The following is a 12832-nucleotide window of genomic DNA, read 5'->3' as shown; positions in this document are numbered from 1 at the left end:
GGGAGGTGGAGGCCAGCCAGCTAGGCTGAGGTGAGAGGAAACCTTCCGCGGGATGTGTGCACCCCAGCTCGCAGGGTGTCCCCACCACAGGATGAAGGGTTCCAAAGGCTGATCACCCGAAGTGGGCTGGGGGTGGGGGCACCCCACACCTTACACGGGTGCAGTGCTCACCGCAGCCAGTGGGGCTTCAGCTTTGTTCAGACAAGCCACGCATCTGTTACTCAGAGACCTGGGCTCCCTCCTGGGCCACCGAGGCCCCATCCTTGCCCTTGGGGACCCCTCTCTGTTCTGGGGGATCCACGAATCCTCAGGAGGGAACCATCCTATCACTCCTGGTGGGGGCAGCATGGTGGGGGAGATGCTTCAAGGTTCATGCTCCCCACCCCCTTCTCTCCCTAACAGAAGAAGACAGCAGAGCAGACTGTCTGAAGGGCACAAGAAGACAGGTACACCTCCCAGCCCCGGGGATCCCTGCTGACCTCCCCTCCCCAGTGACGGGGGGACATGGGGGTGGGGGCGGGTAGGGCAGCTCTGGCATCTGGTGCAGTCACAGGGGGCTGGGCAGGCGGGCTGGAGAAAATGGTTCTGTCTCTCAAGGTCACTGGGACCAATGAGGAAATGCCAGAAGTCAGAGCTGCAGAATCACAAGGGTCCAGAACAGTAATGGCAGTGACGGACACAGTGGGCGCTGGGATGGTGCCTCTCTGTCTGTGACGAGGAGGCTCGAGGCTGCATACAGCTTGGGCTCTCCCCACCACGGTCCGGTTCCTTTTCCTTGTGATTTTTGAAACTTGAGGCCGTTGTCTGGCGGAGAGGGGGACGGGTTCCTCAGGACAAGCCGTTCCAGTGGACCTGTGCTTTCGGGGCGCTGGGAGAAGGGTTCGAGTGCCCCACCCGGCCAATCGGCCCCCTGGAAATGGGGGCAACCCAGCGCCTGCCTGGGCAGTGGTGAGGGTTCAGGGGAGCACTAAACACTCATCCCAGTCCCTGGAACGTGGGCAGTGCTGCCAAGCGCCCACTGTGGTTGGTGCTCCTTCCCGCATCAGAGATCCCGGGTTTTGATTTCATTTTTCTTCTCTTTGGAGAAAAAGGTCAGAAATCTTGCGTCCGGATGTGTTAGCCAGGTTGTGAACCGCCCCATGTCCCTGCTTTCTGCCCGCCGTGGGTTGGAATTGAATTTTTGAACCTCCCTCCCTCCCCAGAAGAAGACAGCCAGCTGCAGTGTCCGTGCTGGCCGAGCTAGGGAGCCCTGCAGAGAGGCTGGTCCGAGGAGGAAGAGGAGGAAATGCATCGAGACCCAGTGACCTCCACTCACTGATTCCACGTCTGACTTCTGTCCTGACACAGAACGCTTCATATAGATGTGTACAGTATATATATATATTTTTTTAAGTGACCTGCCCCTCCCCCTTCCAACCCAACATGCCCAGAGGCCTCGGGACTTCCACCTCTTTGCCCTGCAGACCTAGCGAGGCCCAGCCTGCAGCTCCCTCCATCCCGGTCTCTGGCTGATGCTGAGGCTTTGTTCTCTTCTATCAGTTTTCTTCCTGTTTTGTTTGTGGTTTTTTGTAACAACTCAAAATAAAAGGCTTGAAGGAAAGGTGGGAGTTCCTAGTGCATCGGGACCACTTATTCTTGGAAGGGAGAGTCTGGCAGACACCCGGAGGTGGACAAACCCCCACTCAGGATTTGTTCTGTGCACCTCAAGGCTCTGGGATGCTGTGGTGAGTGGGACAGACAGGTTGCTGGAGGAGCCTGCAAAGTGTCCCCCAGGGACTGAATGGTGGGGAAAGCCTCCGGGAAGAAGGGGGCGTCCCCACTAAGGGGGCAGCATGGTCATGGCTGCTTTGCCAGGGCGGACCAGGCAGGTACCCCGAGGCACGAAACGGAAGGGCGGTGGGGTGCTTTCCCAGCACGTTGGGAAGCTGGGTTTGAGCTGGAGGCAGGCCCTCTCGAGGTACCACGGGGCAGAGTAGGAGCAGGAAACCCATTAGGACCGAGGTGCCCTCATGTCTGAGTCACAAAGGTGCTGTGAGGACGGCAGTGAGAAACGTGAACTCAACAGAGATGACGGGGTGATCTCCGTGAGACTTGGTGAGGACAGCAGTGCACTTGCCCAGAGCGTGTGCAGCACCAGAGGTCGTGGAGGTCTGTCCCCAAAGCTCTGAGCCTTCTGCTAGTGAGAGTAAGGCCATGCAGAGAGAGTGCTGGGCCGGAGGTTTTGGAGGCCCAGGCTGGCATCCGGCTGCACCCTTAACTTGGGGCCCTGCCCTATGTTGGCCTTCCCCCACCACCAAGTGTGTTGGTTTAGAGCAGAGGTATGGTTTGGGTCAGGGTGAGCCCCTGGGTCTCCACAGCCCCCCCTCGCTGGCAGGCCTGACACTGGGGCCTGGGTTGTTGCCGTCTGTCCTCACACTCACACTGTTCTCAGCCTGGAAGGGAGAACAGGGATCTGGGGAAGTGGAAGCTGGACCAGGAGGAGCTTGTGCTTAGAGAACTATGGGCAAGAGCCTGTTTCTTCCTGGAAGCAGTTTTCTGGGTGTAGACACAGAGACTCAAGTATGACTGTATCTGGAAAGCACATCCCCACAGCCCGGCCTGGCCCACAGGCCTCTGGTGGGGCTCCCTGGCTGTGCCCGCTCACTCGCACCACTGGATTCGAGGTCTCCATTACCTCCTTGGGATAAATGGACCCGATCCCAACAACAGTCAGAGCCAAGAGTGTTCTACCTACTACATTTTATTCTCAGAGCTGTGGCCCTGGGGGCTGGTGACAAGCTTGGCTGCGCAGAGGGAATGGGTGGGGGTGCAGAAAGTGCGGTGGGGTCATAGAGAGGCTGGTTCTTCCTGGGTGCGTGTTGCTAGAGGGGAAGAGTGACTCATCCCCCCCAAACAGGCTACAAAGCCAAGGCCGAAAGAGAGACAGCAACTGTGTTGGGTGTGGGGGAGCATCGTGCCCTCTCCCTGCACCTTTCCACTTGGTCATGGGCCTGGGTCGTGGGGCTCCATGTTGGAGGCTGAGATGGGGGTCAGCCTCGCTCTCGGTCCACCTCCTTGGGCCGCGCATCCCTGCGGAGGGATGGGGGGCTGGGCAGCAGGGCCCACGTCATTAAATCTGTGCTGCTCCGACGTGATGTGTGTCCAAGGGTGGTGGCGAACCAGGTGCCAGGGTGTCATGGAAGGAGGCACAGAGTGGGAGCAAGGGAGCAGGGTGAGAGGGAGGAGAGGGGCTAGGGTTGGAGGAGAGCAGGGAGCAAGGAAGCAGTGGCTACGCAGGGCTGGCTGTGTGCTGGCATCTGCGTCTGCTGTTCATATGGCTACTGTGGAGGAAGAAGCAGCCGGTTAGGGCTGGGGTCCCCTGTTGTCCCTGCCCTCCCCAGCACCCTGGGAGCTCAGCAGTTGAGGACTTTCCACCCTACAGCCCCTAGAGGTGGTTCTCGTGTGAAATGGACCACACTGCACTGGCCACTCTGGGGAGAAGTTGCTGGGGACCGGATGGCCCCCGCAGGAGCCCTTACCTCGGCCCAGGTCCTGCTTGGTCATGCCCAGCCCAGATGACAGGTCTTCAGAGTCCAGTGGCTCTGCAAAGGAGTAGCAAGTCCATGTCACATGGCAGTCCAGCCTCCTGCACCCACTGGCAAGGGGCCTGGATCATTCTTCCCAGCCCGGCCAGGGACTCATGCATGGTGGAGCCGGCACCAGAGGGAGGGACTCTCGTCGGATGGCAGCAACCAGGTGTGGTCAGGGAAGGCCAAGGAAGGGGATGACGACGCAGGCCAGCTGGGCCTGTGGGACTCCTCGACGCACCGTGGGTGGTGCGGGTCTGCGTGAGTATCACAGGGGAAGGACAGAGGGACAGATGAGTGAGTAGATGAGTGGATGTAAGGAGAGAAGAGATGGATGGATAAAGGAGTGGCTGCCCCCAGGAGCTAGTGTCCCAGCCACATGTGCGCCCCTCAGCCTGCCTGCCTGGACCTTCCTGCTCCTTGGATGCTCCCTGGCCGAGGAGGCAGGCACTCTTACCACTGCAGTTACGGTGCCCGTGGCTCCTGGTGTGGGGGACCTCGGTGCCGTTGGGGAAGACGCACCAGCAGTAGCCGGTGCTCCCATAGCACTGGAGCGGCTTATAGTTGCCGTTCTCGTCGCACTGGGGCCTGAACATGCCAGGGTGGATGGCGGGAACGCGGCTGACCTCCTCCTGGCACTTGGTCAGTACTGAAGCGACAGGCATGGCGAAGACAGTGAGTGAGCAGGCCCTGGACCAGGGTCTCAGAAGAACGAGACAGATCCACGCACCACTGCTGTGGGCCTGATGCCTTCTGCCCAAGTGACTGTGCTCACTCTACCCACTGCACAGATGGGGAAACTAAGGCATGGACCAACAAAGTCTGATATCAAAGAGGAAATGAATGGCCATGTGGCTAATTTATCCCAGGATCCGATGATTTCTTCTGATACTCAAGGCCTGTTAAAGTTTGGAATTGCACTTGTGCTTCTTATTTCTAGGGGAGAGCAGTGGGCATCTTGGGAAGTCTGAGCTTCTGTTACTGGGGTTATCCAAGTACAAACTGGGGCTTTGCTGAGGATGTGCAGGGATTCAGACATCAGCTGGGAGTTGGTCAAGAGGGCACTGAACAGGCCTTCTGTGAACCTATGATGGAAAAATCGGAGGCCTAGGGTGGGGTGGGCCGTTGATCTTCCACTTCCAACACTGAAGCCCAGAAGGGAGACCCTGGCCCCAAGTTGCATGGCAGATTAGTGCCAGGGTGGAGACCCGGCCTCTCAGACACTTTAGGGCTGAAATTCCGCCATTCATTGTCCACAAGATGGAAAAACCCCCAGGCCCTCAGGTCTGGCCCCTGCTGGCTATGTGAGTGTAAGGAGGTTCCTCTGAAGTGGGGGGCATGAGCCCGCCCTGCCCCCTCAGGAACCTGTGCAGGACCACGTGGAGGTCACTGTGAGGACACCTGGGATGTCGGGTGGTTTTGCTCCAGGCCAACTTGTGCAGCACCATCTCCGAAAGGGAGGGCATCCCTAAAAGGAGGCCTCTGGCTTGTGGGCCCTCAGGCGGGGTGGGGCTGGGGGTGAGGGGAGCAGCCAAGCCCGGAAGGAACAGGCAGGAGAGACAGGAATGAGCGCCCTGGAGAGTCCCAGTGTTTGGATCAGGGGGTGCTCCCAGAAGCCCTGGCAGCCCAAGGCCCCCACTCCCCATACCTTTTAGCGGCATGTCCGTGGGGTGCTTCTCCAGCGGGTCCTTGCTCATTTCAAACAAGAGCCACTGGTACATCCAGTTCTCAAAGACCTAATGGGATGAGGCAAGGGGTCAGGCTCAACAGCCCCCTCCAACCTTACCTGGCTTTGCCCCTGGGGACAGACATGGAGGGTCTGACAGGGACTCAACACCCCGGAGTCCAGCCGCAGCCTAGACCCACGGAGTTCGGTCCAGGTGCTTCCTCAACTCCGGCCCTCTTCGTGGTTGTGGCTTTGGTGGTGTCGGCAAGACTACTCCAGCTCCCTGGGGATGGCTTCCCTGGACCACCCCTTACAGCACCTCTTCCCAGCCCTGTCCTAGAGGTCAGGAATGAGAGGGACGCAGTGCAGGGGAACCTGCTGACCTTCCAATCCAGGGGCCCCATGGTGTTCTTAAGGTGTTTCAGGTTCTCTGGGAAGCTCCCCTTCAGTTGTGGGTACACCTTCAGAGGGTCAGCCTCCTGCAGGGTGGTAAGGCAGGAAGGAAGGTTTAAAAAGTGCTCCCTGGCAGGCAAGGTGAAATGTGTAGCCCATGTTCCCCTGGACCCGTGCTGTAATGGAGTCAGTGGGGGAGGGGAGGCAGCAAGGGTCGTCTGGCGGCATAGCGACGTGATCCCCAGGCTGGGGGTACGGAGACCCAGGTTCCAGGCCTGGTTCTACCACTAACCCCCAGTCTTCTACTCCTTGCAGACTCTTCATTTTTCAGGTCTCCCCTCCCCCATACCCCTTCCCCTGCCATCACTCAGTTGAGTCCTTTGCCTCTTCCCTTAGAAATTTCCTTGCTCATCACCTGGCCACTTGTCTGTCTCCTACACTAGCCTGGAACTCCCATGGGATTAGAAGCAAGTCTGAGTGTTTCCCCATGTGAGCCCAGAGCCTTGCAGTGCCTGGACAGAGTAGACATGCAGAAGAAATCTGGGGACCAAAAAATGAGCAAGTCACTTCTGGGCTTTGGGCTTCAGATTCTCTCTAACACTCAAAAAGCGGGATGGCAGAATTAGATTATCTATGACATTTAAGGGCCACACTGGCATTCTTTCGCTAATCTGGTGAGCCTGTAGTGATGTCTCCTGTGAGCCCAGAATGGTGCAGGCCTCCGAGCAGGCTTTCCCTTTGGGGGACACCTGGGTGGGTAGGTAGGAGCACCGGCTGGGTCCCACTCACCAGGAGCATGTGCATCACGTGGTCCTGTGTCATGTTGCCGTACTTGGTGGCGTTCTGTATGGGCTGTGGAAAGAAAAGGGGGTTACCAGCACTGGCCCACAAAGGAGCACCAGCGGCCAGAGTCTGGGTGAGGGTCCCGATGCCCAGGTGCTCAATGGGAACAGGCCCATCTCTGCCACCTCCAAGCATGAGAGCTCAAGCAGGTCGCTCTACCTGCATCAAGGTCCTTATTGGTTAAATCTGCATAAGCTTTCCTGCCCACGGCTTTGTGGACAGGAGATTGTTTTATGAACAAAAACATTACATCAGGGTTTTGGGAAAGGAGGGGACTGTGAGATGCCCCGGGACACAAGAAACACTTTGTGGGCATCCCAGGGACAGCTCCCAGAGGCTCTTTCCCCTCCCCCCCACCGGGAGCCCTCTTCTTCCTAAGGTGGGCCCTGTCCCCGACCCTCCCCCACCTCACAGCAGTCCACTCCCCCAGCCCTCCACTGGGGCTAGATAACACCTCCCCCTTCCACCGCCCTGGGGCCGTCCTTACCCCCTGGAGCAGGCCTTGCAGGGGCATCGCCTGCATCAGCATGGGGGTGGCTACCCGCATCTTGTTCAAGGGCTTGGAAGCTGTGGGAACAGGAGGTACAGACATTATGAGTGTGGCCCCAGTGCCCAGGGAAGGGAGTTCTCAGATTGGGGACCAAGGTCTCAAACCCCAGTGAGAAGGGGCTGGGATTCCCACCCAGAAGGAGGAGGTAAGCCCGGCTGGGTGCAGGAATGGAGTCTCTGAAGTGAAGGGACATGGAGTGGGGGTGTCAGGATGGAGGTAGGGCCCGCACCCTTGGGGAGCTTCATGCGCATGTTCTCCAGCTGCAGGTTCTGCGCGGTGACCGTCAGCTTGTCCAGCCGGCCCTGCTGCTGGTACAGGAAGTAGGCGGTGGTGGCCTGGCCAGCCAGGAGCAGAGCCACCAGGACAGAAAAGCCTGTGTACAGGGCTCCTCGGCTGCACTTGCTGCTGGGGGGATGGAGATGGGTCAGAGGAGAGTCCACAGCGGTGGCTACCCCAACGTATGGGGATGCCCCATTTCCATCAGCCCCTCCACCCCCTCAGCTACCCCAACACACATACACACACACACACACTTTAAGCACAAACAAGTGCCTATGCACATGCCGCTTGAAGACTGTTGCTGTCCCTCCGGTCCTCCTACACAGAAGTCCTAGATCTGCCCCCTGCACCTAGGATGAGTGGGGAAGAGCCAGGGACAAGTGCCTTGTCCTTTCTGTCAGGGGGTTTCCTGAGGATCAGGACTGCCCTCAAGGGGAAGGTGGTTTTCATCCTCTACCTACCCAACCCCTGCAGTGAAGTCAGAGAAAAAGGAAGGAAGTGGGACCTGGACAGCAGAGCATGTGGCCCACCTAAAAATGAGAAGTGTGGCCTTGACATTTCAGGGGTAGGTCGAGGGCACTGGACGATGTCAGACTAGAACAGGGCCAGGTACCACCCCTGCTGGGGGCACATCCTCTGCCCCAGACTCTCCGTGTCTTTGAGCAAATTTCTGCCATTCTTTGGGCCTGTCGTGTGGATGCCTCTCACCTCAGCAATTCTAGGATCTGGTGTTTTTCTTCTTTAAAGTAATCTGACTGTCACCACAGGAAGTATTTCAACTGATGACACCCACCCACCCAGGGGGGATTTCAGGGGGATCATGGTGCCCTAGCCTGTGTGACTGGGAGAGTGTGTCACATTCCCTAAACTGGTTGGCCTTACAGGGAGGAGTAGTCAGATCTCAGACAGCCCTTGGAGCTGTTGGCCTTGGATACAGTTTGGCAGGGCACGTGAACACGGCACAGTTTGGGGAATGTGAGGATCTTGTGCCAGGAACCTGAGAATTCCTGGCCCGTTTTCAACCATCTCGCCCCAGAGGTGGGATTGACTACTAGAACCCCAGTGGAAACTGTCAGGAGGAGACTGCATCCTGCTTACTCCAGGAACCAACAAGAACACTTTAGGAAACTCCAGGAGACCCTTCTGCATAGTAACTCATGACATCACAAACACAGCTCATTCTCATTGGCTCTCTGCTTGCCAGTCCTCTGCATTTTCTGGGCCAAGGTCCAGCCCAAAAGATTGTCGTTCTATTAGGACAAAGCAAACACCCTGCATGGGGAACAGGAAACCAGACAGGAGGGGAAAATGAAAACAAATCCTACTTCTAGCTAGCCTCGAAAGGTTGTGAAAAGTCCACCCAAGCCAGGGTCTTGTCTGGGCTCAAGCACTCCAGCTCCTTATCTATAGGCTCATGCTCAACCCTTCCGCAACCCCGCACCCTAATTCCAGTCTTAGGAGAAACTGAACCTCAGTTTCACCCCCTTAGCCCAGGGGCCAGGGGCAAGTCACTCAGCCCCTCTGAGTGAGTAACCTGAGGCGGGAACAGCTACTCAAGGGCTTGTTACAGAAAACAAGACCCTGAGAGTAAAGCTCCTGGCGCCATACCTGGGCGCGCAGCACTGAATCCTTTCTCAGGAGCGAACAGTTCAACTTAGCATCTGGTTTCCTTCCTCTTTTTGCATCTTGAATGCGGTCCCCTGCTTCTGAATAACTGCCAACTCTCGTCACTTCTATCTTCATTTCCTCCTTTCTACTACCTCCTTCTTGAATGAACAACAATAATGGCTGAAGTCAGGAGCCAACCAGAACCAGCAGGAATCATGATACAAATGTTGCGAGGCAGAAGTGTTCACAAGAGAGTGTGAAATCAGCTCAAGGCTGGAATGGACTGAGCACACAGGGCAGGGTCAGTTTTTAAGCAGTAACTAAACTGAAAGGAACACCAGACAAAGATTTGAGGAGGGGGCACCCTCTCTGTACACTGAGCCCATGCTGGGTCCGTAACTCACTGGGTGGCCTGAGCTCAGAGGGCCTCCACCTCCCCTCCCTGCAGATCACGCCTCCAGACAGGGGGCTGACGGTAGAGTGAGCTCACACTTTGAAATCAGGCTAATCCTGGGTTTGAATTCTGACTCCAACACTCACTAGCTGTGATAACTTAGGTAAGCTGCTAACAAGGCCTTAATTTTCTCTTATATAAAAATGGGGATGGGGCACCTGGGTGGCTCAGTTGGTTAAGAATCCAACTCTTGATCTCAGCTCAGGTCTTGATCTCAGGGTTGTGAGTTCAAGTCCTGCATTGGGCCCTGTGCTGGGGGTGAAACCTACATAAAATATTAATAATAATAATAATAATAATAGCGATGAGAAAAGTACCCAACTCATAGGGTTACTGTGAGAATTAGGATTGGGGTTAGCACGTAAGTAATAATAGTAATTACTAGCAATGGCTGAGGACTGGTGACAGGTAGACAGTGAAAGGGAACTATTAATCATGACTAGTATCATCATTGTTTATATTTTATTATTTTATTTTGTTTTTGTTTTAGTTTAGTTTATTATCACTGAGGCCCTGAGAGAAGCAGTGATTTGTTATCTGTCTCCCAGAATGAAGTTCCTCATGACATCTCTGAGCGTCTCTCCCAAACCCCTTTCTGCCTGGTAACAGCTGACATCACAGCTCTAGGTCCCTATAATTTGCAAATTACCTTTTTTTATTCTTTTAAGGTTCTATTTTTAAGTTATCTTTATACCCAATGTGGGGTTTGAACCCACAACTGTGAGATCAAGAGTCACATGCTCTATTGTCTAAGCCATCCAGGAGCCCCAATTTACAAATTACTTTTTGAAGGTTGGGGACTATGGGAACACAGGGTAACTACATTCTTTTTTTTTTTTTTTAATGTTTATTTTTGAGAGACAGAGAGAGAACAAGTGAGGGGCAGAGGGGGAGGGAACACAGAATCTGAACAGGGAAGCTGCATTCTAACTCTGCTTCTTTTCAGGAGACACCTGGATGGGAGAATCCTGGGGCTGGGAGAGGGGTGCCAGGGTCCTCTGGACGGCTGTGCCGGCCCCTTGCTACAAGGGAAGGGGACACAGGCAGGGCATGCCCACATCAACCTTCAGTCCCTTCTACAAATTTAGCCAAAGTCCCCCCTTGCCTTTCCAGGGCCCCTTCCAGCACCTCTCCATCCCTCCTGTAATGGGGTCGCGTCCGTCTACTCAACAAACACCTGTGACTACACTCCCTGATACAGACTCATACACGGCTCCAGGGAAATCAGGGAGAAACCCCAGTGTGGGGAGCTGCCATCCTCTTTGAGAAACTCTGTTTCTCCATCTAGGATCAGCAGCATTTTCCAAATCTAGTCCGAAGTTTCTAACCTAGGATTCACAGTCCGGCTTCAGGAGGTCTGCGAGAGCCCGGGGCGCTCTCCTGATGTTCAGAACAGAAATATAAAACTCCTGCCCTCGAGAAGCCCCCTCATTCTACAGGAGGGAGAACAGAAGACCTGAGCAGCCCAGAGACTTGCTCAAAGCCACCCGGAGTCAGGGCCTGAATCCATCTGTCCTGCGGCTCCTGGGCTAGTGCTCCTCCCACAGCACCTGGGCACATCTGTGCGGTGCAGGGTTTGTGTGCTGTCTCCGCAGCTCACACGTACCTCTCCGGGGCTCTGGTGCGCTGGCCCAGCATGGGCAGCTGCTCGTGGTTGGAGATAAGGTCGCGCTGGTCTTCCATGGTTCTGGCCTCTAGTCTTCCCCACACCTCCTGCCGCCGCTACCTCCTGGGTGTCTGGGACCCTGAACCCGTGGCTCACCTCTTGAAGTTGGGGCTGAAGAAGAATCTGATTTGTCCACAGGAGTCCACTCCGCCCACTAGTTAAAGTGGAAGTGAAAACCACAAAGCTGGAAATACCCCCACTTGGGCAAAGCTGCCTTTAACAGGGCAGGATGGGGGAGGGGGCGGTGAGGCTCCCCAGCCAGGTAGAAAGGCCAGCAAACTCCCATTGGCTGCCCAGCGCCCTCATCACTTGTTTCCAGGCAGACCTCCAGATTCATAAGGCACTTTGGATATTTCAAAAAACAGGCAAAGGTTTACTCCCTAGACAGGAAATCCCTTTGAAAGAGAAAATGCCTCTGTCTCCCCTGTTCCCCCATAGAAGACTGGGTGCAGGGAGGGAAAACGGTGGGCTCAGTGACCCCCCCCCCCCGCCCCGCCCCACTGCCTTCTAACCTGCCCATTTTATGAACTGAGTCCATGGTTCTCAGGCTCTGGGACCAACATTAACTGCCACTTACTAAGCCCTCCTTTGTGCCAGGCACAGTGCTCATTGTTTTACATGCTTTGTCTCATTTAATCTTTACAGTGACCCTTTGAAGGCTGTTTTATTTTACTATTCCCATTTATAGGTAGGGGCACTGAGGCTTTGAGAGGCTACGTGCTTGCCCAAGATCATGCATCCAAGAGGTGGGCAGTCTGTTTTTAAGCACTCTGCTCTTCTGCCATGCTGATGTCCAAACCCTGTGTTTCAAATTCAGGACAATGGGGACCTCTGCAGAAGGCCAGGAAAGGGTACCTAGGGGAGATTTACCTGTGTTGGCAAGGGTTTATTTCTTACTAACTGTGGCTTACATACCATATTTGTTTTATTAATTTTATGTCTTTAATGTGTTTCAAAATTTACATTAATGATCTTTTTAGTAATTTTAGTAGTTTTTAGACTTTGTGTTGGGGCGCCTGGGTGGCTCAGTCGGTTGGGCATCTGGCTTCGGCTCAGGTCATGATCTCATGGTTCGTGGGTTTGAGCCTCACGTCGGGCTCTATGCTGATGGCTCAGAGCCTGGAGCCTGCTTCAGATTCTGTGTCTCCCTCTCTCTCTGACCCTCCCCTGCTCGTGCTGTCTCTGTCTCTCAAAAATAAATAAAAAACATTAAAAAAATTTTTTTAATAAAAAATAAAAAAAATAAAGACTTTGTGGTTTGGGGTGCTTGCATGGCTCAGTCGGTTAAGTGTCCAACTCTTGCTTTCAGCTCAGGTCATGACCTCACAGCTTGTGAGTTCGAGCCCCACGTCGGGCTCTGTGCTGACAGCTCAGAGCCTGCTTGGGATCCTCTCCCTCTCTCTCTGCCCCTCCCCTGCTCATGTTCTTCATCTCTTTCTCTCTCTCAAAATAAGTAAATAAACTAAAAATATATAAAGCCTGTTAAAAATAAAAATAAAATAAAAATAAAGACTTCGTGGTTTGAAGATTCAAAGAGTCTAAGATTTCAAAAGTCAAGGGAGAGAGTGTTAGTATTTTGAGGAGCGGGAGAGCAGACATGGCCTTCAATGCACCAGACCTGAGTTCAAGTTCCAATTCAGAAAGACCTAGCACATGACCTGCCCCAGTCCCTTGACCTTTCTGAATTGTTCTTCTCCTTTGTAAAGGAAGGACAATAACACTAAACTTGCCAAGTTGTAAGATTAAATAAGCATTTAGCACAGAGCTTGGTAACCATAGGAGATGCTTAAGAAATGAAACTGTTACT

General features: G+C 54.6%; 2 protein-coding genes across 15 annotated transcripts in view; one reads left to right on the top strand and one right to left on the bottom strand.

Moving 5' to 3' along the window:
• TCOF1 (treacle ribosome biogenesis factor 1) overlaps window positions 1-1607 on the top strand; it is a 36504-nt gene extending 34897 nt beyond the window's left edge. For all 9 annotated transcript variants that reach the window (XM_029943050.1, XM_029943049.1, XM_029943047.1 and 6 more), the window contains 2 exons: window positions 403-446; window positions 1203-1607. In XM_029943050.1, the coding sequence (XP_029798910.1) occupies window positions 403-429 (27 nt within the window). In that variant the 3' untranslated portion in view covers window positions 430-446; window positions 1203-1607. The remainder of the gene's footprint in view (window positions 1-402; window positions 447-1202) is intronic.
• Window positions 1608-2722: 1115 nt separating this feature from the next.
• On the bottom strand, window positions 2723-11200 carry CD74 (CD74 molecule). 6 transcript variants are annotated; one of them, XM_029943042.1, is made up of 9 exons: window positions 10966-11200; window positions 7248-7423; window positions 6956-7035; window positions 6415-6477; window positions 5616-5711; window positions 5215-5302; window positions 4024-4215; window positions 3519-3581; window positions 2723-3317 (listed from the first exon to the last, which is right to left on the bottom strand). In XM_029943042.1, exons 1-9 carry the CDS (start codon window positions 11040-11042, stop codon window positions 3310-3312), a joined length of 843 nt encoding a protein of 280 aa, XP_029798902.1. In that variant the 5' UTR covers window positions 11043-11200; the 3' UTR covers window positions 2723-3309. The 6 variants fall into 6 exon arrangements, with proteins under 6 accessions (XP_029798902.1, XP_029798900.1, XP_029798901.1 ...); XM_029943040.1 differs by having other exon boundaries at window positions 2723-3320; window positions 10966-11197; XM_029943041.1 differs by having other exon boundaries at window positions 2723-3320; window positions 7248-7420; window positions 10966-11193.
• Window positions 11201-12832: the final 1632 nt, after the last annotated feature.

This window comes from Suricata suricatta, chromosome 6, assembly GCF_006229205.1.
Source record: "Suricata suricatta isolate VVHF042 chromosome 6, meerkat_22Aug2017_6uvM2_HiC, whole genome shotgun sequence".
NCBI classification, from domain to species: Eukaryota; Metazoa; Chordata; class Mammalia; order Carnivora; family Herpestidae; genus Suricata; species Suricata suricatta.
This window is presented reverse-complemented; position numbering and strand designations above follow the sequence as displayed.

What these genes read in the sequence shown, in the direction of transcription:
- CD74 (XM_029943040.1), bottom strand. Translation starts at nt 11,042, where the DNA reads ATGGAAGACCAGCGCGACCTTATCTCCAACCACGAGCAGCTGCCCATG. An exon ending in ACGTGATGCACATGCTCCTG is followed by an intron (nt 5,712 to 6,414) that starts GTGAGTGGGACC and finishes ACCACCCTGCAG; the next exon opens with GAGGCTGACCCTCTGAAGGT. An exon ending in CGGGCACCGTAACTGCAGTG is followed by an intron (nt 3,582 to 4,023) that starts GTAAGAGTGCCT and finishes ACTCCTTTGCAG; the next exon opens with AGCCACTGGACTCTGAAGAC.